General features: G+C 54.4%; 3 protein-coding genes across 10 annotated transcripts; 1 reads left to right on the top strand and 2 right to left on the bottom strand.

The window, feature by feature from the left end:
- Positions 1 to 287: 287 nt before the first annotated feature.
- On the bottom strand, positions 288 to 1056 carry LOC114114996 (large ribosomal subunit protein uL1-like). The gene has a single exon (XM_042250018.2). It carries the CDS (start codon positions 1022 to 1024, stop codon positions 371 to 373), a length of 654 nt encoding a protein of 217 aa, XP_042105952.1. The 5' UTR covers positions 1025 to 1056; the 3' UTR covers positions 288 to 370.
- A 5848-nt stretch (positions 1057 to 6904) lies between these two features.
- FCER2 (Fc epsilon receptor II) lies at positions 6905 to 19477 on the top strand. 3 transcript variants are annotated; one of them, XM_042250016.2, is made up of 11 exons: positions 6905 to 7048; positions 8900 to 9016; positions 9987 to 10106; positions 10332 to 10385; positions 14100 to 14162; positions 14392 to 14454; positions 14571 to 14633; positions 14763 to 14852; positions 16750 to 16901; positions 17016 to 17122; positions 17394 to 19477. In XM_042250016.2, the coding sequence occupies exons 2-11, from the start codon at positions 8995 to 8997 to the stop codon at positions 17530 to 17532; spliced, it is 873 nt and encodes a 290-aa protein (XP_042105950.1). In that variant the 5' UTR covers positions 6905 to 7048; positions 8900 to 8994; the 3' UTR covers positions 17533 to 19477. The 3 variants fall into 3 exon arrangements, with proteins under 3 accessions (XP_042105950.1, XP_042105949.1, XP_012033354.2); XM_042250015.2 differs by having other exon boundaries at positions 16495 to 16901; XM_012177964.5 differs by lacking the exons at positions 6905 to 7048; positions 8900 to 9016 and adding an exon at positions 9314 to 9408.
- Positions 19478 to 22989: 3512 nt separating this feature from the next.
- TRAPPC5 (trafficking protein particle complex subunit 5) lies at positions 22990 to 25314 on the bottom strand. Of its 6 annotated transcripts, none has more exons than XM_042250013.1 (3): positions 24908 to 25314; positions 23738 to 23878; positions 22990 to 23599 (listed from the first exon to the last, which is right to left on the bottom strand). In XM_042250013.1, exon 3 carries the CDS (start codon positions 23588 to 23590, stop codon positions 23024 to 23026), a length of 567 nt encoding a protein of 188 aa, XP_042105947.1. In that variant the 5' UTR covers positions 23591 to 23599; positions 23738 to 23878; positions 24908 to 25314; the 3' UTR covers positions 22990 to 23023. The 6 variants fall into 6 exon arrangements, with proteins under 6 accessions (XP_042105947.1, XP_042105944.1, XP_042105946.1 ...); XM_042250010.1 differs by having other exon boundaries at positions 25277 to 25314; XM_042250012.1 differs by having other exon boundaries at positions 25283 to 25314.
- Positions 25315 to 25349: the final 35 nt, after the last annotated feature.

The following is a 25349-nucleotide window of genomic DNA, read 5'->3' as shown; positions in this document are numbered from 1 at the left end:
CACTGCAGTCGCTGACCTATAGCAAGAAACCCAGAGTGAAAATCAGAATGAGGCACTTTGTGCTCTAGGAAAATGGAGAGAACTGGCCTTCAGATAGTTAGACAGTTCCTTGTATTTGCCCAACCTCAAGGAAGCACTAAAACCATGAAGGAAGATATCTGTTTCTTGTGAATAGCAGCAACCTTCTATCAAGATGAGTGCTCAAATATGAAATAGGAAAAAAAATATGTATAACTGAGTCGTTGTGCTGTACAGCAGAAATCAACACAACATTGTCAGTCAACAACTTTTTTTTATTTTTTTAATTTTTATTTATTTATTTATTTATTTATTTTTTTTGATGGTTTAGTATGGTTTATTAAGCTGTGCCTTAGTACAGACGCTGGGGCTTGCCCATGGTGCTCTTAATGTACAAGGCCCTAACGTTCTGCCAATTTTTCTTGAGCAATGATACCAGGAAGTTGACAGCTAAGTGGATGTTGTACACAAGCTCATCATCTGTCATCTTCACGTGGCCAACAGCCACTGCCAGACACAGCACCTTCTTCATCTGGAACTTGATCGTGGACTTCACTTCATCAACTTTGGCCACCATGTTCTCATTGTGGGTCAGCAAGGAAGGGAACTTGCCAGCCTTGTTCAGGCCTGGGCCCAGGATTCGGGGGATCTGCTTGATCAGAGACTCTGAAGCCAAAAAGGCATCATATTTCTTGGCCAGCTTCTTGACCAGTTTCTTATTCTTGTTGAGTTTTTTCAGTGCCTCGATGTCCATGTGGGGGATAGCCACAGCCTTGGCCTCATCACAATGCTGCTGGTCCCCCAAAACACACACGGAGAACTTGGGGCGGGGAGTGGACTTAAGCCTGACGGTGCCCGAGAAACGTTTGTCCTTCTGAGGGTCATAGTTCTTCAGGCTGATCTGAAGCTCCACCGTCTCCAAAAACTTTCTGCGCTTGCGCTGGTTCCCGTGCAGGACTTCCCGCACCGCCTCGTAGAGGGTGTCGCGGGAGACTTTGCTGCTCATAGTTCCCTACGCCGCGATAACCGGAAAAGAGCAACAACTTTTTTTTAAAGGTGAAGGACTTCCCTGGTGGTCCAGTAGTTAAGATTCCAGGCTTCTCATGCAGGGGTTGCAAGTTTGATCCCTGGTTGGGAACTAAGATGCCACATACCACATGGCATGGCCAAAAGTAAAAATTTTAAAAATGTTTAAAAGATGGATGCTCAATTGTATGAACCCCTCTTCTCCAAAATCACATCTATACCATCGTCCCCCTTTATTTCTTTCGAACAGCCCTCAGAGATGAGAGACTGTCTCCTGGGTTATCATCCTCAGGTTGGCTCTAATCAAATTTTCCACTTCTTTCTTAGATTGTTCATGAGTGTTTTCATCGCATGAACAAATGTCACAAGAGATGCACACGGCTAAACAGAGAGATAGTGGAAGTAGAAAGGATGGGGAGTGATTTAAGCCAGATGGTGGTACAGAGCTGGAGGGAGAGGTCCTGAGGTTAAACTGAGCCCTGCAGCGGGGAGGAGGGCTGAGACTAGCAGAAGGGCTGCTGCTGAAGGGGCCTGCTTCTGTCCATCACACCCTCTATTGAAACAGTTCTGCAGAAGCCCAGCAGAGGGCGCACGCGCACGCGCGCGCGTGTGTGAGAGAGACTGTGTACCTGTGTGTGTGTGGTGCATATCTGTGCTGTGTGTCTCTGTCTGGGTGTCTTGTTTGTGTGTGTTTCAGTGCATTTATATGTGTGCTTGTGTTTATGTGTGTGTGATAACATGTGTGTGTCTCTGTGTGCTCACTGGATGTTTATCTCGTATCTGTAGTTCCACTGTGCGGCACACAATGTGGGTGTCTCTTTCTGTGCATTTACACTGGGGGTGTGTGTGTTGTGTGTACCTCTATGCATTTCTGTGTATTTGCATCTGACTGCATCTATGTGTGTGTGCTGTGTGTGTGTGTGGTTTGGTGGTGTCCTGTGGTCTGTATCTTTGTGTGTGTGTTGTGTAGATGCCTCTAGGCTGTGTCTGTGTGTCTGTGGTACATGTGTGGTTTTGTGTTGTGTAGGTGTCTGTGATTGGATTGTGCCTTTTGTCAGTGTGTGTGAGTCTTTGTATTTGTGTTTTGTTTCCATGTTGTGTCTTATATGTGTGTGTTGTGTGAGTGTGTTTGGTTCATTTGGGTAGTGACTGTTTTGTGTCTGTGTTGGGTCTGTGTGTGTGTGTGTGTTGTGTAGGTGTTTGTGGTTCATTAGTGTAGTGACGGTCTTGTGTTTGTGTTGGGTATGTGTGTGTGTGTGTGTTGTGTGGATGTTTGTGGTTGTCTGTTTTGTGTTTGTGTTGGGCCTGTGTGTGTGTGTTGTGTAGGTGTTTGTGGTTCATTTGCCTAGTGGCTGTCTGTTTTGTGTTTGTGTTGGGTCTGTGTGTGTGTGTTGTGGGTGTTTGTGGTTCATTTGGGTAGTGGCTGTCTGTTTTGTGTTTGTGTTGGGTCTGTGTGTGTGTGTGTGTTGTGTGGGTGTTTGTGGTTCATTTGGGTAGTGGCTGTCTGTTTTGTGTTTGTGTTGGGTCTGTGTTTGTGTGTGTTGTGTGGGTGTTTGTGGTTCATTTGGGTAGTGACTGTCTGTTTTGTGTTTGTGTTGGGTATGTGTGTGTGTGTGTTGTGTGGATGTTTGTGGCTGTCTGTTTTGTGTTTGTGTTGGGTTTGTGTATGTGTGTGTTGTGTGGGTGTTTGTGGTTCATTTGGGTAGTGACTGTCTGTTTTGTGTTTGTGTTGGGTCTGTGTGTGTGTGTGTTGTGTGGGTGTTTGTGGTTCATTTGCCTAGTGGCTGTCTGTTTTGTGTTTGTGTTGGGTCTGTGTGTGTGTGTTGTGTGGGTGTTTGTGGTTCATTTGCCTAGTGGCTGTTGGTCTGTGGTGTGCCTGTGCGACTCTGCAAGTGATGTTGCAACACTTCATGCCTCTGTGTGTCCACATTGTTGGGGCCCCTAAACCCCACATCCCTCACCCCAGTGAGTCACTCTGGACCCACCCCAGTTCTTCAGAATTCCTACTTCCGCACAGCGCTGGGGGCCTTCAAGAGGCTATGACGAAACCTGTGGTCCTGCCAGGGAGGAGCTGATTGGTGCTCCAGGGCTCCCAGGAGTCCAGTGCTCTCCTCCATAGGGAAAACTGAGACCTATGGGGTCTGTGTGTAAGTCACAGGGCCAAGGTCAGGGGAGGCTGCAGGGCCCCTGGCCCCTCTCTGGGACCTGGGGCCTCTGGGAATGGATGGTGTGGGTTTCCCCTGACTGTGAGAGCATCCACTCATGACTTAGAGGCGGCAAAGCCCAGGGGAGCAACTGGCAGCATGAAACACTTAGACAAAAGTCCAGCAGCAGGATCTGCTTCTCCAGGGGTGGTCTCCTCCGATGCCCCCCTCCCCCCAGGTTCCTGAGTCCTCAGGTCTAAACCAGCTCTTCCTCTGCGTAGCCCCCACCCTGCTCTCCACCACCTGAAATTGTCCTGCGGATTGATGAATTTTAAACTTTGTTTTTGTGCTGCAGCAGGGATGAACCTTGGGGACCTTCCACTCAGTGAAGTGAGCCAGAGGCTAAAAGAAAATTACTGATTGATTCCACTGCTAGGAGGTCCCTAGAGTAGTCAGATCTACAGAGACAGGAAGTAGAGTGGGGGGCCAGGGGCTGGGGGAGGGGAGTTAGTGTCTAAGGGGGACAGAATTTCAGTTTGGAAAGGTGAAAACATTCTGGGATGGATGGTGAGGATAGTTGCACCCCAACAATGTATTTAATGCCATTGAAAATGATTAAATGGTACATTTTGCGTCAAATATATTTGTACCTGTAATATAAGCAATATGATCCTTGTGTATACTGTATATACAGAATTAAAACCGAAAATCTTTGTTTTCCTCTCTCAAGAGAGCTGGGACTTAATCTTGTCTGCAATGTGGCACACAGTAGGTGCTCAGTGATTGTTGAATGAATGAAAGGGGTCAGAGTTCATCTGTCCACAGCCGATGCAGAGAGAGAGAGGGAGACAGAGCGAAATACAGAAAAGCCTGAAGCCAGTACTTCTCCACTGGAAATCTGCTACGAAGCAGTAGTCCTCAACTGTGGGTGACTCTGTGGATGACCCTCAGGGGTCATCTGGAGTTGCCTGGACATTTTTGGAAGGGAGAGGGGAGGTGCTAGGCAAGCGGCTAGTGGAGGCCAGTGCGCATGCTCAGTGTCTAAGTCGTATCCGACTCTTTGCAACCCCATGGACTGTAGCCCGGCACGCTCCTCTGTCCATGCGATTTCCCAGGCAAGAATACTGGAATGGGTTGTCATTTCCTCCTCCAGTGGATCTTCCCAACCCAGGGATCAAACCCGCGTCTCCTGCATTAGCAGGCAGATTCTTTAACACCGAGCCACCTGGGAGGACCAGAGCAGAGACCGGGGCCATTGCTAAATACCCGGTAATGCACAAGACCGCTCCCCGACGACGAGGAATCATCTGGGTCCAACGTCAACCAGTGCAGAGAATGAGAAACCCAGCTTTAAAGACACCTCGCCTGGAAGTCCTCCTGAAGTTGGCACACCTACTTGCCTCCCCCACCACACACTCACACGCCCTTTCCTTGCCCCTCCTCGCAACATCGGGGAAAAACTGGACAGGTGGGGTGAGCGCTGAGCAGTGCCAGGACACAGTCCGGGTCAAGGTCGCGAGGTTCCTTCCTTCATCACAGCTGCTTTGAGTGTCGGGCCCTGTCCCTGGTGCTGAGAGTCTGCGTGGGCGCCGCACCGTGGACCGGTTAGTGTTGGGGATGGGAGCCTCGTGGGGGACGAATCAGGGTCCAGGGGGTCCGTGTTGTGGCTGGGATCCTGCCTGAGAATTGTTTGCAGTCATTGCCTAATCTCTGACCAGTTCCTACAGAGTCCAGATCCAGGAGTGACTGGCAGCGATGCAGGGATGCCGGCCCTGAAAGCAGAACCGACACCTTTGGGTCACAGCCCACATCCGCGTGGTTTCCTGTTTATCCCCTAACGTCAGTGAGAGACGTGGGTTGTCACTGCCGAAGGGAAGAGGGAGCAGGCGGTCTGTGATACGGTCCCCCGCCCCCAGATTCCGGGTGGGGGGGCAGTGCGTGCCCTTCAAACATCCTCTTGTCTAAATTGAGTCTTGGCAGAGACCCAGAAACGCAGTGAGCCCTCGAGCCCCAGTTAGAATACAGAGGACCAGTGGGCACCAGTAGAGATCGGGGCTGAGTGCATCCACCTGCAGAGCTGTCAGAAGCTGGGAATCTCCAGACTCCATCACTAGCCTCTACTCCGGCCCGCAGCCTGTATCCAGGACTCTGTCCTGAGGCCTAGCCACAGCCCAGCAGGACTTGTTCCCAAACTTTCTCCTCCTCTTCCGGTGTCCTCAGTGCCCGGCTGTCCACCCAGACACTCCTGCCAAGACTGGTCATTTTCCATAGCATCTTCTGAGCACCCGTCCCCATCTCTTTCCTATCACCAAGACCATCTCACCTCAAACCTACCTGCGTCTCTTCATCTACATAGCCACTGCCCCCGGCCACTTCCTCTGGTTCCTGGATCAGATGACAGCCCCCACCACTGTCCCCATTGCCTCCTGGCCCCCATGGACATCCCCCAGTGTCCCCACTCCCCAGGCTTCCTGCCATCTCTGGCCGCTCAGTGGCTCCCTGTGACCTCTCTCTGATGCCCAGCTGATAACTCTCTCCCCAACTTAAAGTGTTTCTCCTCTGTCACTCGGCAAACCATGCCAAGGGTTCAGGCCCCCCCAGTTAGCCCAGATCAAGGTTGCAAGGGACATCTGAGGGCCCAGTATGAGCAGCCTCAGGCCACCAGAGTCATTCGTTCAGTAGACAAGTGCTGAAGGCTACCCATCCCCAAGCCGGGGATACCCTGTGACATGAGCAAGCGCAGTGCTCGCTGTCCTGCAGTCCGCCGTCCAGGGACACGCCAGCCAGCCCCTTCCTGCTTGGTGGACAGCCTGGCCTAGTCCTGGTTGGGAAGTGGAACATGGTGGGCACAGGTTTCTGAGAAGCAGAGCATCAGGCCTGGGGCGGGAAGGCAGCCCAACCAGGAGTTCAGCACAGGACGTTTCCCCACTGAGAAGCCCTGGATTAAGGATCAGGAGACACGTTTCAGGGAGAAAGAGCAGGACGCATGAGCTGTCAGGAAGTTCCCTGTCAGTACAAGGCTAGGTGCATGGTGGGGAAGGCTGCAGACTCAGGACCCACCCCACCTGGGTTCAAATCCTGGCTCTGCCATTTGTGAGCTGTGTGACCTTGGAAAGCCACTTACCTTCTCTGTGCTTTCCATCTTTCATCCGTAAGACAGCATTGGTAACAAAACTGTCTGCCTGATAAGCTGGTTGGTCAGGAACGTTACATTTGTTAATGCATCTAAGACACAGAGGACTGTGCCCAACATGGGCTGCTACTAAAATAAACCATATAACAAAACTCTCAGTATTTGACCGGAAGGTTATCACATTATCTCATATGTTTCTTTTTCATCCTTCCCTCCCTCCCTCCTTCCTTATTTTCTTCTCTCTCCTCCCTCCCTCTCTGTCCATCTCTCCATCTCTTTGTCTCTCTTTCTCTCTCTCCATGTCTCTCTCTCCCTCTCTCTCTCCATCCCCCTCTCTCTCCATCTCTCTGTGTCTCTCTCCCTCTTCCCAGCATGATGATTTGGTCATTTTGGGGTGCAAATCCTGACTCTATCACTTAGCCCCTTTGGCAGTTTGGGAAGGTGACTTGGTGCCTCAGAACTCAGTTTGTTCGCCTGAGAGATGGAGCTCAACATAGCAGAGACCTGCCTGGGTGGCAGGGAGCTTCAGAGGAGCCCATGCGTGGACTGGGGTTATCCGGGTGGCGAGCCCATAATTAGGTCTGTGAAAATACAAGCAGTGGGTGAATCTAGTTTCAGAAGAAAGTATCTCTCTGGGTTTAAACTCCTCGCCACAGCCCGTGGCTTCTGCCAGCCTCTCCCATTGGCCCCAACTGACCAGGAGGACAGCGACACACTCAAAACTCATGTGAGTATGCAACACATGTGATTGTGTGTCCGTGCCTCTGAGTGTGTGTGTGTGTGTGTGTGTGTGTGTGTGATGGTTGTGGAAAGTGTAAAGGCTTCCTGGAAGAACTGACCTCTGGACTGAGGCTCAAGGGATGACCAGGAGGAGGACTGCCTATGAAACGGATGGTGGGCAGGGGGGCAGGGGGGGATGGAATTGCCAGGTGTGTGCAGGGGCCAGGCTCAGGGAAGTGAAACCCAGGCGACTGGCATGACTGAGCAAGAGAGATGGGCTCGGTGGGTGCATGAGGGTCTGATCGTGCCGGACCCTGGGGAGCTATAAAGGCTGTAAGCAGGGGAAGGAGTGCTTGTGTTAGAGAGGTGGGCTGGCATGGGACCCTGTCACCCCAGCCCTCAGCAGCACACACGCACCAGGAGGTCATGTCTCCCAGGGGTGGAGCCAATAGGTTCTGCGGTCACTCAGCCTGGTTTCTAGGTCCAGTCCCACCGCAGTGTGATGTGGGCAGATTCCTTCCCCTCTGAGTCCCTTAGTTCACCAACAGTGTACCAGCACCTCCAATGCTGCCTCCAGGATAGCCAGTGTTGCCACTCGCCCCGTTTACAGATGGGCAAACTGAGTCATTTGTCTAGGGAGAAGCCAGGACTCGGTCCCAGGTCTGGTCAGCACGGGCTCGGGCATGTCCGGCCACAAGACGGTGACCCCTTTGGCTTCCTCCAGGATGGCGAAAGACCCAGTTTGAGCGACAGCCTGGCTGTCCCCTTCTCCGTTTCTCTGAGACTCAGAGAGGGGAAGCAACTTGCCCATCGTCACCCAGCAAGGCAGGGCAGCTAGTGGACCCCAGGCTTCTCTGATGGCAAAGCCCGTGCTCTTCAGCACCTAGTAGGTACTTTAGAGTCAAGAGGCTTTTAAAAATGCCTTGGGCGTGTCGGAAGAGAAAGAAGCTGAGGCCTGGATGACAGAGTCTGCATTTCCCAGCAGGAACTGGCACAGAATGGATACTTGATATAGATATTTAAGACCTAAAGACCCACTGTGTGCAGCTGTGCCACAAGCCTTAAGTCCACTGTTATCTCATTTGGTCTTACCCTGGCTCATGGGTTTCCCCATTTTACAGAGGGGAAAACTGAGGCTCAGAAAGATTGAGTCCTGGGCTGAGGTTGCACTGGCAGCAACAGTAACAATAGCTGATGGTATTTTCGGTGCTTGCTATGTCCCAAAGCACTTTACACATTCACCTAGAGCAGACCACCCTATGGAGTTGCTGCTGCTAAGTCGCTTCAGTCGTGTCCGACTCTGTGCGACCCCATAGATGGCAGCCCACCAGGCTCCCCCGTCCCTGGGATTCTCCAGGCAAGAACACTGGAGTGGGTTGCCATTTCCTTCTCCAATGCATGAAAGTGAAAAGTGAAAGTGAAGTCGCTCAGTTGTGTCCGACTCTTCGCGACCCCATGGACTGCAGCCTACCAGGCTCCTCCGTCCACGGGATTTTCCAGGCGAGAGTACTGGAGTGGGGTGCCGTTGCCTTCTCCAGGGTAGAGTACCTTAATTTTGTCATGTGGTGGATGAGGAAATTGGTTTTGAGGTTAAGCCACTTGCCAAGATGACTCGGGTGCACACTGATGGAATACCTGCTCTGCGCCTCACGTGTGATGGAGCCCTGGCTGCCCACCTCTGGCTTCAGGCCGCTCAGCCTCCGCTCCAGTTGCATCCCCCAGTTAACTGCAGCATTGATTTCCAGTCATCGACTAAACAAAGCCAGCCAATGGTCACTGCACTCCTCAAGTCCCAGGTGCTGGCCTGTGTGAGTAACTAGAGCCTGACATCTAACCCTCACCCCCTGTTAAAACCCAGATCCCAGCCAGGACTGCCACCACTGTGCCCGTCAAGTGGGCTGCCTTGACAGACAGTGAGCACCCCATCACTGGGAGAATCCAAGCAGCGGTGCCATGGAGGAAAGTTCCTACTCAGGTGAGAGAACTCTCTGAAGCTGACCCTGGTCAAATCAAGAACCCTGACCTCCTATTTTCCACCCAGGAGAGGAGTGGGGCTCCAAGGTCCCTATTTGGAATGAAGAGTGATTTTTTTAGCAAAAGCCCAGCAAGGGAAGGGAGGTGAGCCCTGACTGGGGTTCTTGGCACAGAACCAGGCAGACAAAGGAAGCTTCAGGCCACTCCCTTCCCTGACTCAACACCCTCAAAACCAGAAAAAAAAAAAAAACAACCCAGCTCCAGCTGGGGCACGGGGGAGCCTGATAGACTGACAACCATATGAAGGGGACTCAGAACAAGTGGAACCCAACACAATGACTCCTCAGAGCCGGGCTGAGGGCAGGGGACCCCGGCCTGCAATGGAGCAGCAAGGTAGAGTTCTGGGGGAGCCCCAAGGGGGTGAGGGAAGAGTTTGGATTTGGGGAAGAACTGAGACCCAGTGTCTGGTGTTTAGGGAATAGGCATCGGGGTGAGGGCTGGGGGGCCCAGGAAGGAGGACCCAGTCTTCCTGAGATGGTGCTGGGGAGCCAGCATTAGGGTCAGACGGGTAACTGAATCCATACAAGGGAGAAGGGAAGGGGGGTCTGTGGAGGAGGGGGGATCTCAGCTCCTGGCCCCAAGACCCATCTCTCTGGACAGTGACCTGGCACCACGTCAGGCTTGCTGGCTGCTGGAGTGTGGGCAGAAGGAGCAGGCGTCTTTGGGCTGGACTGGCAGAGGGACAGACTCAGAGATGCAGGGACAGACGAAGATGAGGGGTGGTGGCAATCGCTGACGGACAGGAAAGCAGTGTGTGGGTGAATGTCCAGAGCAGGCTGGGGGTCCACGGAGACCCTCTGCTCCATCGTGGGCTCTGGATGAGCTCCTAGGACTCTGGGTGATGGGAAGTCCAGCCGAGCCAGAGCCTAGCCTCACCCTGCACCCCCTGTTGCTCCCCCTGTTCCTGGCAGAATTCACGAAATTTTCCAGAAGGCGGAGGCCGTGCTGCTGTAGGGGAACGCAGCTGGCCCTGCTGGCGCTGGTGACGACGGCGCTGTGGGCTGGGCTGCTGACTCTGCTTCTCTTGTGGCGTGAGGACACCCCTGACCCCTGAGACCCTCATCTCGTGTTCCCTCCCAGACCTCCACTCTCAGACCCTGGGGAGCCCAATTTCCCTCATCCCCCCACCTTGGGACACTTACCACCCCAAACCTCCATCTCCAGCTGGCAAGTGGGGTGTGGATGGATGGGAACACCCGAAATATACCCTTTCTCTCCTCTCCTCTCCCTCATCCACCCCTTCTCCCATGCTCCAGACTGGGAAAGTGCACGAAACCTAAAACAGCTGGAGGAGACCGCTGCCCAGAACGGTATGGAGGGGCTGTGGGGGGAGGCGCGGGGCAGCAGCGGGGCAGAAACCAGGCTCTTGTCTTGCTTCTGCCACTGACTGGTGTGGGATGAGAGACAAAGTCTGGGCTCCAGGGTCTCTCCCAGGATCTAAGGGTCAGTCTGTGCTCACCCGAGGAGGTGGGGTGGGGGATGAAAACCCAGAGACTCTTGGAGGAGAGGCTCTGAGCTGTGCCTGATGGAACTGATGCCTACCTGCTCTGTACCTCAGCTTCCACACCTGTAAAACAGGCATCATGTTAGTGCTAAGTAAGGCAGGGAAAAAACAAAACCAAAAAAAAAAAAAAAAAGACTTTTGAAGAGCTCAGAACCGAGTCCAGTGAGCTTTTGAGAAATGCCTGCTGCTTCTGCATTTTGTTCTGGGTGGAGGAAGGGTAAATAGGTTCACTGGACTCTTGCCTGCACTTGCCTAAGTACGGGCAGACCTCAGACATATCAAGGGTTTGGTTCCAGAATAAAGCCAATGTCACAGTAAAGGAAGTCACAGGAATATTTTGGTTTCTCAGTATATGTAGAAGTTATGATTACATGATACTGCGGTCTGTTAAATGTGTAATAACATTAGGTCTAAAAACAGTGTACATACCTTAATGTAAAAATACCTTCTTGCTAAAAAAATTGCTGATCATCTGAGCCTTCAGCGAGTCATAATCTTTTTTGCTGTTGGAGGGTTTTATTCTGAGATGGCAGCAATTTAGTCCCATCTTCAGTGAAAGTGTTAGTCGCTCAGTCATGTCTGACTCTTTGCAAGCCCGCCAAGCTCCTCTGTCTATGAAATTCTCCAGGTAAGAATACTGGAATGGGTTGCCATTCCCTTCTCCAGGGGATCTTCCCAGCCCAGGGATTGAACCTGGGTCTCGTGCTTCTTCTGCATTGCAGTCAGACTCTTTACCGTCTTTACTCTTCCCACCAGGGAAGCCTGTCTTCAGGTTCGCCTTCTAATTAGAATTCTCTCGCTGTTTCCATTGCATCTGTAGTGATTTCTTCCATTGAAGTCTTAAACCCTCTTGAGGGCTGGAATCAACTCCTCCCAAACTCCCATTAACGTTGGTAGCTTGACCTCTTCCTGTGAATCACACTTGTTCTTCATGTCATTTGGAGTGGCGAATCCTTTCCAGGTTTTCAGTGGACTTTGCCCAGATCCATCAGTGGAATTGCTGTCTGTGGCCACTCGGCGTGCTTAGTCGCTCAGTCATGTCCAACTCTTTGTGAACCCTTGGCCTATAGCCCGCCAGGCTCCTCTGTCCATGGGGATGACCAGGCAAGAATACTGGAGTGGGTTACCATGCCCTCCTCCAGGGGATATTCCCAACCCTCAGGGATCAAACCCAGGTCTCCTGCAAGCGGAGGATTCTTAACCGTCTGGGCCACCAGGGAAGCCTGGCAGCTCCAGTCTTACGAAATGTATTTCTTAAAGAATAAGACTTGAAAGTCAAAATGCCTCCTTGATCTATGGGCCACAGCGTGGATGCTGGGTTAGCGGGCATGAAAGCGACATGAATCTCCTTGTCTGTTTCCATCAGATTTCTTACGTGACCGGATCATTGCCAATGAGCAGTCATATTCTGAAAGGAGCTTTCTTCTCTAAGCAGTAGGTCTCAACAGTGGGCTTAAAATACCGAGTAAAGCGTGTTGTAAACAGGTGTGCTGTCATCCAGGCTTTGCTGTTCCATTTATAGACCATGAGATGAGTAGATTTAGCACAGTTCTTAACGGCCCCAGGATTTTCAGAATGTTAAATGAGCACTGGCTTCAACTGAAAGTCATCAGCTGCACTAGCCCCTAACAAGAGAGTCAACCTATCCTTGGATGCTTTAAAAAAAATTTATCTGTTGACTGCTCTGGGTCTTCATTGCCACATGCAGGCTTTCTCTACTTGTGGAGAATGGGGGCTTCTCTTGTCGTGGGGCTCAGGCTCTAAGGCATGCAAGCTCAGTGGTTGCAGTGGTTTTGTTGCTCTGAGGCATGTGGGATCCCCCCAGACCAGGGATTGAACTCACGTTCCCTGCATTGGTAGGCTGATTCTTAACTGCTGGACCACAGGGAAGTTCCATCCTCTGAAGCTTTGATGCCAGGCATTGACTTTTCCTTTCTAGCTCTGAAAGATGGCATCTTCTTCCAGTACAAGGCTATTTAATCTACAACAAAAATGTCTTGTTTAGTGTAGCCACCTTCATGAATTAGCCAGATCTTCTGGAGAACTAGCTAAACCTTCCGCACCAGCACGGGCTACCTTCCCCTTGCTCTTTCATGTTATGGGGGCGGCCTCTTTCCTTAAACCTCATGAACCAACTTCTGTGGGCTGAACACTTCTGCCACTTCCTCACCTCTCTCGGCTGTCCGAGAACTGAACAGCGTCAGGGCCTTGCTCTAGACGCAGCTTTGCTGTTGTTCAGTCACTAAGTCACGTCCGACTCTTTGCAACCACATGGACTGCAGCACACCAGACTTCCCTGTTCTTCACTATTTCCCAGACTTTGGTCAAATTCAAGTCCATTGAGGTGGTGATGCCATCTCAACCATCTCATCCTCTGCTGCCCCCTTCTCCTCCTGCCCTCAATCTTTTCCAGCATCAGGGTCTTCTACAATGCGTCGGCTGTTTGCATAAGGTGGCCAAAGTACTGAAGCTTCAGCATCAGTCCTTCCAATGAATATTTAGGGTTGATTTACTTTAGGATTGACTGTTTGACTTCCCTGAAGTCCAAGGAACTCTCAAGTCTTTTCCAGCACCAGAGTTCGAAAGCATCAATTCTATGGCGCTCAGCCTTCTTTGGCTTTGACTTCATGAAATGTTGTGGCTGGTTTGATCTTCTCTCCAGATCACGAGAACTTGAAAAAGTATCAAGTATCAAAACTGAGAAGTATCAGCTATGAGGCTGTTTCACTTCCATATCATTTGTGTCTTTATTGGAGTAGCATTCTTAATTTCGTCTGAGAACATTTCCTTTGCATTCACCACTCAGCTAACTGTTTGGCACAAAAGGCTTAGCTTTTGGTCTGTTTCAGGCTTCCAGGTGCCTTCCTCACTAAACTTCATCATTCCTAGCTTTTAACTTAAAGTGAGTGACATGTGACTCTTCCTTTTACTTGAACACTTGGAGGCTGCTGTAGGGATATTCACTGACTTCATTTCAGTATTGTTGTATCTCAGGGGATAGGGAGGCCCCCAAAGAGGGACAGAGATGGGGGAACCGCTGGTCAGCGAAGCAGTCAGAACACACACAGCACTCATCAATTAAGTTCACCATATATGGGCGTGGTTCCTGGTGCCCTAAAACCATTATCAGAGTGACATCAAAGACACTGACCACAGACCATCATAACAGAGACAGCCAGAATGAAAAAGTTTGAAAAATTGCAAGAGTTACCAAAATGTGACACTGAGACAGGAAGGGAGCAAATGCAGCTGGGAAAACGGCACTCACAGACTTTATCAAAGCAGGGTCGCCACAGACCTTTGTCTTGTAAAACATGCGTTAGCTGCCAAGAGAAATAAAACCAGATCTGCTTGTACTCGTGTCCTTGGAATTAAGAACAATTTTTAATTGCTTTTAAATTAAGCAACAGCTGCAGTTATCCAGATGACGTGTTGGGGGTCTGTGCACTTGGGCTGGGGTGGGGGGTGATTCGCCAGCCTGCACTCCTAGCTCAACAGGTCTTCTCTCCCCCTGCCCCAGTCTCTCAGGTGTCCAAAGACTTGGAAAGACACAAGGGTGACCAGATGGCCCAGAAATCCCAGGGTGAGTGAGCTGAGCTTGGGGTCTGAGGAGGATGGATGAACATGTGAACACAGGGCTCCAGCCCTCCATGAGTTGCAAAATGGGCAAGTGACTCTAAAGACTCAGGCGAAGAGACTACGCTGGTGGCAGGATTAGGGGGTGGAGAGTGGGAAAGGAGGTGTCAGGAAGGGACTACTGGGGGGTGAGTCTGAGAATTTGCTTACCACTGAGCCCCCTCCTCTGCAACCAGCTGCCCAGATGATGCAGGACATGGAACGAATCCAAACTGAACAGAAGAGAATGGAATCTCAGGGTGAGAGCTGGGGGCGGGGTGGGGTGCAGCCTTGGGTTCTAGAGCTAAGGCGGGGCTGTGCAGCTTGGGGGCATCATCCCTGACACCAGCCCTGCTCCCGCCACCACCCCCACCAGAGTCTGAGCTCTCCTGGAACCTGGATGGTCTTCGAGCTGACCTGAGTGACTTGAAGTCCCGCGGTGAGTGGCTTGGGAGGAACAGGGGGGTAGGGGGCAAGGAGGTATGCTTGGATCTGTGGCCCGCCCCTCCGCAAATTAAGAACAAACACTTTGACTCCTACCCCACTACCCCTGACCCAACCACTCAAGGCTTGAATGAGATGCGTCAGGCCTTGGATTCACTGGGAAGACTCCAAGAGGAGGTGGGAAAGTTGTGGATCGAGCTACGCGCGTCCAACGGTGAGCATGTGCCCCTGCGGGGGGTGGGGGTGGGGAGGGGGCTTGCTGGCGCATGCGCGAGACCTTGGGTGCGACCTGTTCCAGCCTGCAGTAGAGGTGTGCGCGTGACAGTGTGGATGGGTGTGTACTCGTGTGTGTGCCTGGACTGACATGGGGACACTAGAGAAAACCCTTTCTGATTCCAGCAGCTCCCCTCCACTGACCTGGATGGGGGGCTTCCACGCTTTTTCCTCCTCCAGGTAAAGATGTTGAGCATTCACCAAAAATGGGTTCTCTTTACTGATCTCACCTCTGCCCATCTCCACTCAGGGGAGGGTAGTGGGTAGGAGGCCCTCAGCCACAGCCCTCGGGGAGGACTGTCTGACCCAGCCAGGGGGCAAAAGAGGGAGTCACCTCGCAGTAGTGCGGACCAGGGGAACCGTGGGGTCTTCCCAGGGGTGACAATGAGAGAGATGATGCTGGCAGTCCTGAGGGTCATGGGGTGGTCCCAGCAAGGTGCAGAAAGGGTTCAATCACTGTGCCTGGAACCTGGGGTGGAACCTGGGGGTTCCTGCCTGAAGACCCACCCCCTCACCCCTCTGGGAAGCCCCAGCTGGGTCAGAGAAGAGGAAGGATCTCTGCTCTGTGTGGAGGAGTCTGTCCCCTGGGGCCTGGGGTGGCTGTGGGAATCCCAGCAAGAAACCCCGCCGTGCCCTTCCCCCCACACCAGAAGCTGGATCTCATTCGTTTTGACCCGACTCCTTCCCCCCAAATCTGGCCCCATGGCCTGGGTTCTGAGCCCAGCTCGGTGGCTGTCTCTCCATGATCATGTGACCCAGAGCCAGAGCATCATCCCCCAAAGTTATCCTGAAGGACCAGAGATGCCCTCTTCTGTTTTAACGCTGTTCCCCCCAGAGGGCTGACTTCTAGTTACAGTGGGATGTGTGAGAAGTCTCCCCAGGGCTCCTCAGAGTTCGGTGGACCCATGGCTCCTTAGAAAAATTCCACCCAAGCTATGGAGCCCTCCATAACTTCACTCTAAGAAAATCTAATTTAAATAATCAGAGAGTCAGTCCGATAAGAGTGGTTTTAACCTCCCAGCTGGCAGTGCTGGTGGTGATGAGTGGCTGAGAGTTTCCTTGGGGTTGGGGCAAGGGAAGAAAGACCATGGTGGTCCCTGATGGAGATCGTCAAGACCCAGCCCTCCAATCTTCTCCTACCCTACCCCCACCACAGACTCCCCTGACCAACTAGAAGAAAATCATCTCAATTTCCCAGAAAGTCACCAAGAGTGCTGGTTGGGGGGTGGTGGCCGTGATGGTGGCGAGGGCTACTGCAGGGGGGCAACTGTCGGTGGGGATGGTAGCGGAGAAAGTGACACTGGCGGTGTTGGCCTCCTCGTGCTGTTGGCACTGGACACTAAGATGTGGCTGGCTTGGCACTGGCCGTGGAGCTGGTGGTGGAGAGATGCTGCTGGCCATTGAGGGTACCTGTGGTGGGGGTGCTGGTGATCACGATGTTACTGACAGTGAGGGGGGTGTGCTGATGATGGTGGTGGCTGAGGTGCCCCTGCCGTGGAGATGGTCTCACATGTACATCAACATGGGAGCTCCAGGGAAGAAGGAGACTTTCTGTTAGGCCCTGGGGTTGATCTGCTTTTCAGCCCAGACCCCAGGAGAGATGCTGCCACCCACCCTGCCTGTGGTACCCACGGCACCTGCCATTGCGCTCTCCACGGTACCCAACACAGCATCCACCTTGGTACCCACGACAACAACATCCACTACAGCATCCACCACGGTGCCCAGCACCACAGCAACTACCACAGCAACCACCACAGCAACCACCATGGTGCCCACCACAGCAACCACCACGGTGCCCACCACAGCTGCCCCCCTCAGCCTCTCCTCCACCCCAGGCTCTGTGTGCGACACGTGCCCCGAGGCATGGATCTATTTCCAGAAGAAGTGCTACTACTTCGGGGAGGGCGCCAAGAAATGGATCCAGGCCCGGTATGCCTGCGAAGACCTGGATGGGCGGCTGGTTAGCATCCACAGCCCAGAGGAGCAGGTGGGCCTGGGTTCTGCAGGGGAGGCAGCAGATTCCCACCCCGATCTCTTGGGGGTGAGGGCGGGGGAATCCAGGCACATCTCCCCAGCCCTCCAGCCCTGTCCTCCTCCCCAGGACTTCCTGACCAAACGCGCCAACTGGAGGGGCTCCTGGATTGGCCTTCGGGACCTGGACATTGAGGGGGAGTTTATCTGGATGGACAATCAGCCCCTGGACTATAGGTAAAGAGGGGGGGAATGTAGAGGAGGGGCCCCTTGGAGGGGAGCCTTTCTGTGATGGGAGAGAAGGGTTTTGGGGGGTATGTGCCTTGGGGAGATTGTGGATGGAACCCAAGGGAGATGGTTAGGGTTTGGATTCAGACTCGACTTGGAGGAGGGAGGGTGGTGTCTCCAGGCTGCTGGGAATTGTGATGGGGATCCAGTGATGGGGTGGGGAGGGCCCAGGGGACCCTTCCTCCTTCCTCATCCTCTGACCTGAAGCCTTCTGCTCCAGCAACTGGCAGCCAGGGGAACCCAACGACGGGGGCCAGGGTGAGAACTGCGTGATGATGCTGGGCTCTGGGAAGTGGAATGATGCCTTCTGTGGCAGCGACCTGCACGGCTGGGTGTGTGACCGGCTGGCCACGTGCTGAGCGTTGGCCTGCCACCTCGGCCCTGGGTGCCCTTGCCCACCCTCCAGCTGCACCCTTCTTCGTCACTCCTCCACCTTGAGCACGGGAACAGCTCGATCCACAGCAAGACCCTGAGGACCCCCAGCAAGCAGAAGCAGCAGACTCATTCCCGTGTCCCCAGCAACATCCCCAAGGGCCCATCCCTTGCCTCTCAGCCCAGCGGGCCATCACCACTGCCCTGCCCTCAAGTGCTTGGAGTTCCCAATCTGAGAATCCCCTGCCCTCCAGTTTGGAGGCTAGAAGCCCCCTTCCCTTTGGGGCACAGCGCCTGGCAGCCCAGCCTACCAGGGAGCAGCAGGGAACACCTGAGACCGCAGTGTGCCTCCTCCATCCCCAGCTCACCCTCTCCTGATATAGACCCATATCCTGGCCCCAGAGGACAGAGACCTCAGCTCAGGCCGCCAGTGCACCCCCGCCACCGATCTGCATCAATAGGATGGGGCCATGACGGCCCCTCATGCCCTCTCCTCGGGGCCTTGCTGGCTCTGGTCTCCAGGTGTGCAGCAGGGGTGCTGGGGGTTGTAGGACATGGTGCCTGGGGCCACCCCTGAGTACCAGGAACTGAAATGGCATGGATGGTTCCCCTTTTTTGTTTTTGTTTTTTTTCCTACTTCATTATAAGAAGCATTTACTAGGCAGGACCTGAAGATGAAGACTCGGGTCTGATGAAGCAGAGTACACCCCTAGACACTCAGGCATATTGCAGGGCAAGGCAGTGGACTGCCGTGAACGTAGTTCTCAGTCCAGAATAGGGCCCAGTACACAGAAGGCTGGAGAAGCTCATGGGGGAGGTGGGCAGGTCGCCTGGAGGCCTGTTTGGGTCCTCAGCTGCTGGCCCCACCCCCACACAGGGTCTGGGAGGCCGGGGCAGCACCAACCCCAGATTTGACCAAGGTCAGCCGCACATCTCTGGGGAGCCATGGAGGGAGGCAGACCAGGATCTTAGGCTGCCCCTGGTTAAGCACCTCACCTGCCCACCCTGTTTCTTGTCTAGAAAAGGAAGAGCCAGACATGCTCATGTGATTCTCGGGCACACTTGAGAAAGAGGAGAGACCCATAATGGGCCACCCAGGACCATGCAGAATCCTAAGAGTCAAGGGCCAAACTAAGCCCCAGCCACACGTTTGGAGGCTGTGGAGGGTTCCCTGGGGCCCAGAAAAGGGTGGGGACAAAGCCGACCCCTTGAGTGAAACATGGGCTAGAACCCCCACTCAGCTGTTCACTCTCCCTGGCAGCACCCCGAGATTTTTCTTTCCCCCAAACCCTTCCTCAGAACCCTGAGCCAGTGCACAGCTGCCTACCTAACCTCTCCTCATGGGAACTCAGGCTTCTGCCTCCAGGCTGCTCAGGTTGACAGGGGGTCACCCTCGCCACCTCTTTCTCTCACCAACCCCCTCCCAAACCCATGAGAAAGAGCCAAGGCCCCAGTCAAGCCACATTCAGAATCCCCCCCCTTCTTACCCCCTCCGGCTTCAGCCTTGGTGCAGGCCCCTCCTTGCTCACCCAGGTCTTCCTTTTCACTGCCCTAAGACCCCCAGAAGTTTCCTTCCAGCTCAGGGAAAAAGCCAGAGTCTCACAGGCTTCTTTCTGATTGTGTGGACCCCTCCTGCAGGCTGTATCTCCCCAGGTTCTCCTCCGCCAGCATCCTCACTGCTCCTTCAACATTTAGGCTAACTCCCACCACAGGGCCTTTGCACATGCTCCTCCCACTGCCCTCTCATTTAGAAGGACATCTCTGACTCCCCATCCCTTCTACCCCACTGTGCTTTTGCACCAAAGCCTCTTCTCCTTTCAGCAGGTTGTGTAAGTTACTGATCTGTTTCAGGTGAGCAGGGGCCTTTGTTCTCAGCGGTGTCCCCAGAGCTTGGCACAGAGTAGGCGCTCAATAAATATCGGTTGAATTACATTGACATGTGACTTGCTCTCGGCACCTGCTTCAGGGGGCTTGAAACGAAGGATGCTGCCTGCCTGCCTCACCAAGGACTGGTGCTGGGTTCATCGTCCTCACTCCACTCCCCTCCATCTGGGGGCTTCAGTCCCAAGCATCCGAAGTCAGAGCCCCTGTGATGGGAACCTGCAGGACTGTGGCTGCTAGTTCGTTCCCTGCATCCTTCCCTTGCCCTTAACAGGTACCTGGCCCCACAAGCCTTCTCATCTTGTCCCAAACCTTCTCCCTTTGTCCTGAGTCCCGACATATCTGCAGGGAGCAAAAGACCCTGGGCTCTCCTCTCCCAGCTCCCAAGCAGCCTATGGAGACCAACTGTATCTCCTTCCCCCCTGTCCTATTTCCCTAGGGCAGGGGTCCCCAACTTCTGAGATCTAATGCCTGATAATCTGAGGTGGAGCTGGTGTAATAATCATAAAGTGAACAGTAAATTTAATGTGCTTGAATCATCCCCAAACTCCCCTCTCCCATCCCCCATTCATGGAAAAATTGTCTTCCACGAAACAGGGGAAGGCTGGGGACCACTGCTCTAGGGCATCCTTCATTGCTGGGCTTCTTAATGGAGCTTGTCCTGCCACCCCGACCTCCTGCCCCTCGCTCCTACAATCTGGCCCTGCCCCAGTGGGCCCGGAAGCCTCTCTCTCTAGGGTCCCTGAGGACCTCGGGTTGCTCAGCCCGCAGGTGATTCCCAAGGCTCCCTCTGAAATCCGGCTTCCCAGAGCCTCTGGCTCGCCATCCTCCAGGCACCGCCACTGCCTCCTCACCCCTGGTTCAGGCTGCCACCCCAGCTAGCCCTCTCCCAGCTGCCCGGGGCTGCCTCCCCTCCAGCCCCCCCCCCCGACACCCCCACCCCAATAGCCATTTCCTGATTATCTGTGCGCTACACAGGGTTGTTTTGTTTCTCCTGTTGACACCCAGCACCTCCTTGGCAATGTGCTGAGCCTCATCTCTCGCTGGGATGACTGAAGCTGCCCCCGACCAAGTCTGGCACTCCCACCCCACCGCACCCCCACCTCCCCATCTTGTATCCCCCTCCAAACAGTCTGTGGAAAAGCTGCACCCACTCTGCCCTTAAACCCTTCTCATAAGCCGTGAAGGGGACCCAAGCAAAAGCGTCTGAGATTCCCTCTCAAAACACACTTGTTCAGGTCTTGGGGCTGGGAGAGACAGGAAGTGAAAATTTGAAGAAATTTCCCCCCCAAAAGTCCAGAAGGGCTTTCCTTGGGCGGGGGGGGGGGGGAGGAGGGGAGGAAGGAGTGATCAGGAACCAAGGGTGGTGGGCACAGGGCGCAATTCACCTCAAGTGTAATCATCCTCCTTTTCGAACAAGGAAGGTGTGTCCAGGCATGGCTCACATGTTCAGAAATTAACCGCAAACTATTTTAAGCGCCCAGATGATTCTGCAGAGAGCCTGCCCATTTCCCCTTGAGAAGCAAGCCGCAAGGGCCAGGGTTCTCAAAATGAGCCCCCTCCCCGACACCTCCCCCTTCGGAGTACCAGCAGTTCCTGGGAACTTGTTAGAGATGCAAATCCCCAGCTGGGGCCCAGATCTGCAGAACTGGAAACTCTGGGGAGTGGGGGCCGGGGGCAGCCACCCCAGTGTGCACACAGGAATCCCCTGGGGACCTCACTAAAATACAGACTCTGATGGTTAGTCTGGGGTGGGCCTGAGCGTCTGCATTTCCGACAGGCTCTCAAGATGTGATAGAGACAGAGAAAAGGGGCTTCCCAGGTGGCTCAGTGCGTGAAGAATCCACCTGCAATGCAGGAGAGGTGGGTTTGATCCCGGGGCTGGGAAGATCCCTTGGAGGAGGGCATGGCAACCCACTCCAGTATTCTTTCCTGGAGTATCCCAGGAGGATTCTGGAGCCTGGCGGGGCTACAATCCATAGGGTCACAAAGGGTCAGACACAACGAAAGCGACTGAGCATGCACGTATGCAAACAGACAAAGTAGGTTATTAGATAGCTAATCCTGCTAGGGGATTTTAAGTAGAAAGATATGGGAGATCCCTGTAAATTAATGATTGCTCAAGAAAGCAGATTTGCTTAACCACAAAACTAACCAGGCTTGCTTAGCAACATAACCGTGTATCAGAAGCTCGGGACATGACCCAAAACAATAAAACAATGGTGACATGAGCCCCATCTCCTGCCCAGAACGCTCAGTAAGTTAGTGATTCCTGGGACAAGCTCACTGCACACAAGAATAATTTGCAGCCCTAGTTGGACCACATGGGGACAAGAAAGCTCCCCTGCCCACCCAGAAGCAGCTGATGATAGAAGCATGACGTCTACTCAAGAAAGACAAAGGAGGTCTTCTCCCCCTCCGCACTTTTCCTTTGATTATAAACCTGTAGCCCAGTTAAATTCTCAGGGTGTGGCATTTCTCACCCACCTGCTTGTAAAGCCTTGCTAGTGTCTTGTTCTAATCAATCATTTCTTACCTATCACGTCGCCACTCACTGAATTCTCTTCTTTGCTGAGACATAAAGGACCATGGTACCGGGGCCCTTCAGAGCCCCCAAGATGACACCCAATTGGTTTCAAATGCTGATGCCAAGCCCCAGGACCGCACTGGGAGTAGCAAGGGTCTAAAAAAAGGTGGGGCGGAGGGGAGTTGACAAACTACCTTCTGCTTGTTTTCTAGATGCGCAGCTACATCCACTCCTCGACCTACTGCTGCCTACCCCTGTGGGCGCAAAGTAACCAGAGAGGCTGGGGGGTAGGGAGGCAACTGCTCACTCTGGTTTTTTACATAAAGTAAAGCCAGCCCCTGGTCTAAAGGAAACTCCCTCAGCCAGACCCCTGCCAGAACCCTACCTGAACCCTAATCACCACCGCCCCACACCTCTTCTGCAGATGGATGGCCTCCAGCTGTGATTCCAGAAAGTGCCAGCATTCCCCCCACCCCCCCAGCCAAACCAGCAGGGGCCTTCCCTTGTGGCTCAGCTGGTAAAGAATCTGCCTGCAATGAAGGAGACCTGGGTTGATCCCTGAGTTGGAAAGATCCCCTGGAGAAGGGAAAGGCTACCCACTCCAGTATTCTGGCCTGGAGAATTCCACGGACTGTATAGTACATGGGGGTTGCAAACAGTCGGACCGAATGAGCGGCTTTCACTTTTGGAGCCAAATCAGCAGCTCCTTGGGCCTGGTTTCTCTGCCCTCTGCCCGGCCCCCGCATCCCACCCCACTTCCCATAACCCTCAAGCTAGGTCAAATCTGCCCCCACCCCCACTTCTCCATTGTATTAGGACTCTGGCCACCCTCAGCAGCCTGAGGCAAGGGCCTGGGTCACGGTGGGGTTTGTTTTGTTTGGCAGGGCCCTGTGTGGCTTGCAGGACCTTAGTTCCCCAACCACATTCTCAGCAGTGAAAGTGCTGAGTCCCAACTGCTGGACTGCCAGGGAAGTCCCCGGTCGAGGTGTTGAGGGGATCTCCGAGGCCCTCAAACAAGACACAAGACACACTTGGGAAGGGGGCTGTCTGCTTCCTTTATCTTGGGGGGATCAGCGGCCCTCCAGGGCCCGGTCTCGGGCTATGACTGCCTCCTCGAACTTGATCATCAGCGTGGTGCCCTTGTGCCAGTGCGCTGTGACCTTGGCGGGGAAGCCGCTGTGCGTGAGCACCGCCTCCACGATGCCCGCGGTGAAGCTGGCACAGTTGAGCGTGCTGTTCTCCTTGGGCACGGAGATGTAGGTGTTGATGAGCGGCTCGCGCTCGATGATGTAGAAGGTGCGGGCATCGTCGTTGGCCTGCTCCAGCTTGTCGGCCTCCTTGCCAAAGAGCGCCTTCCACACGGCGCCCTTAACGAACAGCAGGGCACCCAGCACCTTGGTTTCACGCCGGGCACCCTTTTCGCGAGCCACCAGCGCATCCAGGACGCGGGCACCCACCTGGCGGCCCAGTGCCGCCAGGCGCGCCTGCAGCTCTGCCACGGAGAAGACGCGGCTCTGGCAGTGCTGAACCAGCTCGGAGAAGAGCAGGGCAAAGGCACTCAGGCTCACCTCGGTGCGCGGCCGGGCCAGCGCACGTTCCAGCAGTGCCGACTTCCCACGCGTGAAGCGCGCCTCCATGCCGCCTCCCTGCAGGGAGAAGAAACGTGGGTGTCAGAGGCGGGAAGGAGACCCCTCCCAACCACCTCCCGCGTGCATGCCATTGCTGATTTCCCACGTGGGAAGAGATGAGAAGAAAAGGAGAATCCACCTGCGTATAAAGCATACCTCCCTTATGAGGCTTATACCCTTGTCCAGGAGAGGGCTTGGGAGGGAGGCAAGTGGAGGGCTTCCCTGGTGGCTCAGATGGTAAAGACTCTGCCTGCAACGTGGGAGACCTGAGCTCGATCCCTGAGGAGGGAAGATCCCCTAGAGAAAGGAATGACAACCCACTCTAATATTCTTGCCTGGAGAATCCCATGGGCAGAGGAGCCTGGCTGGCTACCATCCATGGGGTCGCAGAATCATGACACAACTGAGCAAGTAACACTTCTATTCTCTGATGGAGAGGGAAAGTGGGAGGAGAGATACCCAGGAGGCACTCGAAACCTCCCCAACCCATGAGTTCCAGGTGATCTTTGTGCATTAAAAGCATCGTCCTGAACCCTTCAAGCCGGGGCCAGTAACGAGAAGACACGTGTGTGGGGAGGGGGCAGGGCATCAGACCTAGGGCAAGGAGGGGACGAGGGTGAGGAGCCGTGAGAGGACACAGCAGTAATCCCTCCCCCACCTCAGGCTCTCCAGCAGCAACAGCGCTGATTTCCCAGGGTGAAGTCAGAGGAGAGAAGTAAGGGGGTGTGGTGAGACCCAGGGCCAGGAGGGTTTGGGGCCTTGGGGAACAAGCAAGGCACATGGAGAGAGCCAGGAGAGGATGCTGGCAACCCTTCTAAACCCGCACCCTCGGGCACACCGAATTTGTCAGGCACGAAGCATGCCTCTTGGAGTAGACCCGCGTTGGTAAAAAGAGGGGAGGGGTGGCCAGGGAAGGCGCTGAGAGCCCCCCACCCTCGTGCTTTCCAGAAAACTAGCTGCACTGTGGGAAACAAGACGGAGGAGGCGGACTATCGGACCCGGGATGTGAGCGGAGCCAGGAGGGGGCGCCGTGATCCTCCCACTCCAGAGCGAGAAGCCATCGGTGGCGGGAAAGACCCGGAAGTGGGGCTGTGGGGAGAAAATCCCTAGGGGATGCTGAGACAAACACACTGTGGATCTGCGATGAGAATGGCCGCGGATGGGCGATGTCAAGGGCTCGGAGACACACACACAAACCCACCGTCAGGAGGGGTAGCTGAGAGCCCCGACCCCCCACTACGCAGGGACGGGACCAGAGGCCGGACGGGTCTGGGGAGGCTGAGACAGGGCCCCAACTAGGGTCAGCGTGGAGGATGAAAAGCGCACCGGAGGGAATTTTAGGAGCTCCAGGGCGTCCCTGCCCCGCTGCGCAGCCGCCTACATGGGGAGGGCCCAGCGCGCGAGATGGGACGGAGAGCGTAGAAACCCCTCCACCCGGCTGCCACGGGGTTGGTGAGCTAAGCCACGGAAAGACCGGGATCCCGTGACCTCGGCGCGGGTGTGGACCAGACAACGGTGCCGGGTAGGAGCCCACCCTCCTCGTGCTCCCCACCCCCGGCGGATGGGACGAGGTGGGGGATGACCGGGGATCGCGAACACCGAGACCCTGGCCCAGGACCCAAAGGCCCGCGGGGAGGGGGTCGGGAAATGGACGCGGCCCGGGCCGGGGAGGGGTCGCGGCGGGCGGGATCTCACCCGGACCTGCGGCCGCCGATTTGGCCGAGCTGCTTTACGGCGCCGTAAAGGGGGGGGCGTGCGCAGGCGCAGC

The sequence above is a fragment of the Ovis aries genome, chromosome 5 (assembly GCF_016772045.2).
Source record: "Ovis aries strain OAR_USU_Benz2616 breed Rambouillet chromosome 5, ARS-UI_Ramb_v3.0, whole genome shotgun sequence".
Taxonomy (NCBI): domain Eukaryota; kingdom Metazoa; phylum Chordata; class Mammalia; order Artiodactyla; family Bovidae; genus Ovis; species Ovis aries.
This window is presented reverse-complemented; position numbering and strand designations above follow the sequence as displayed.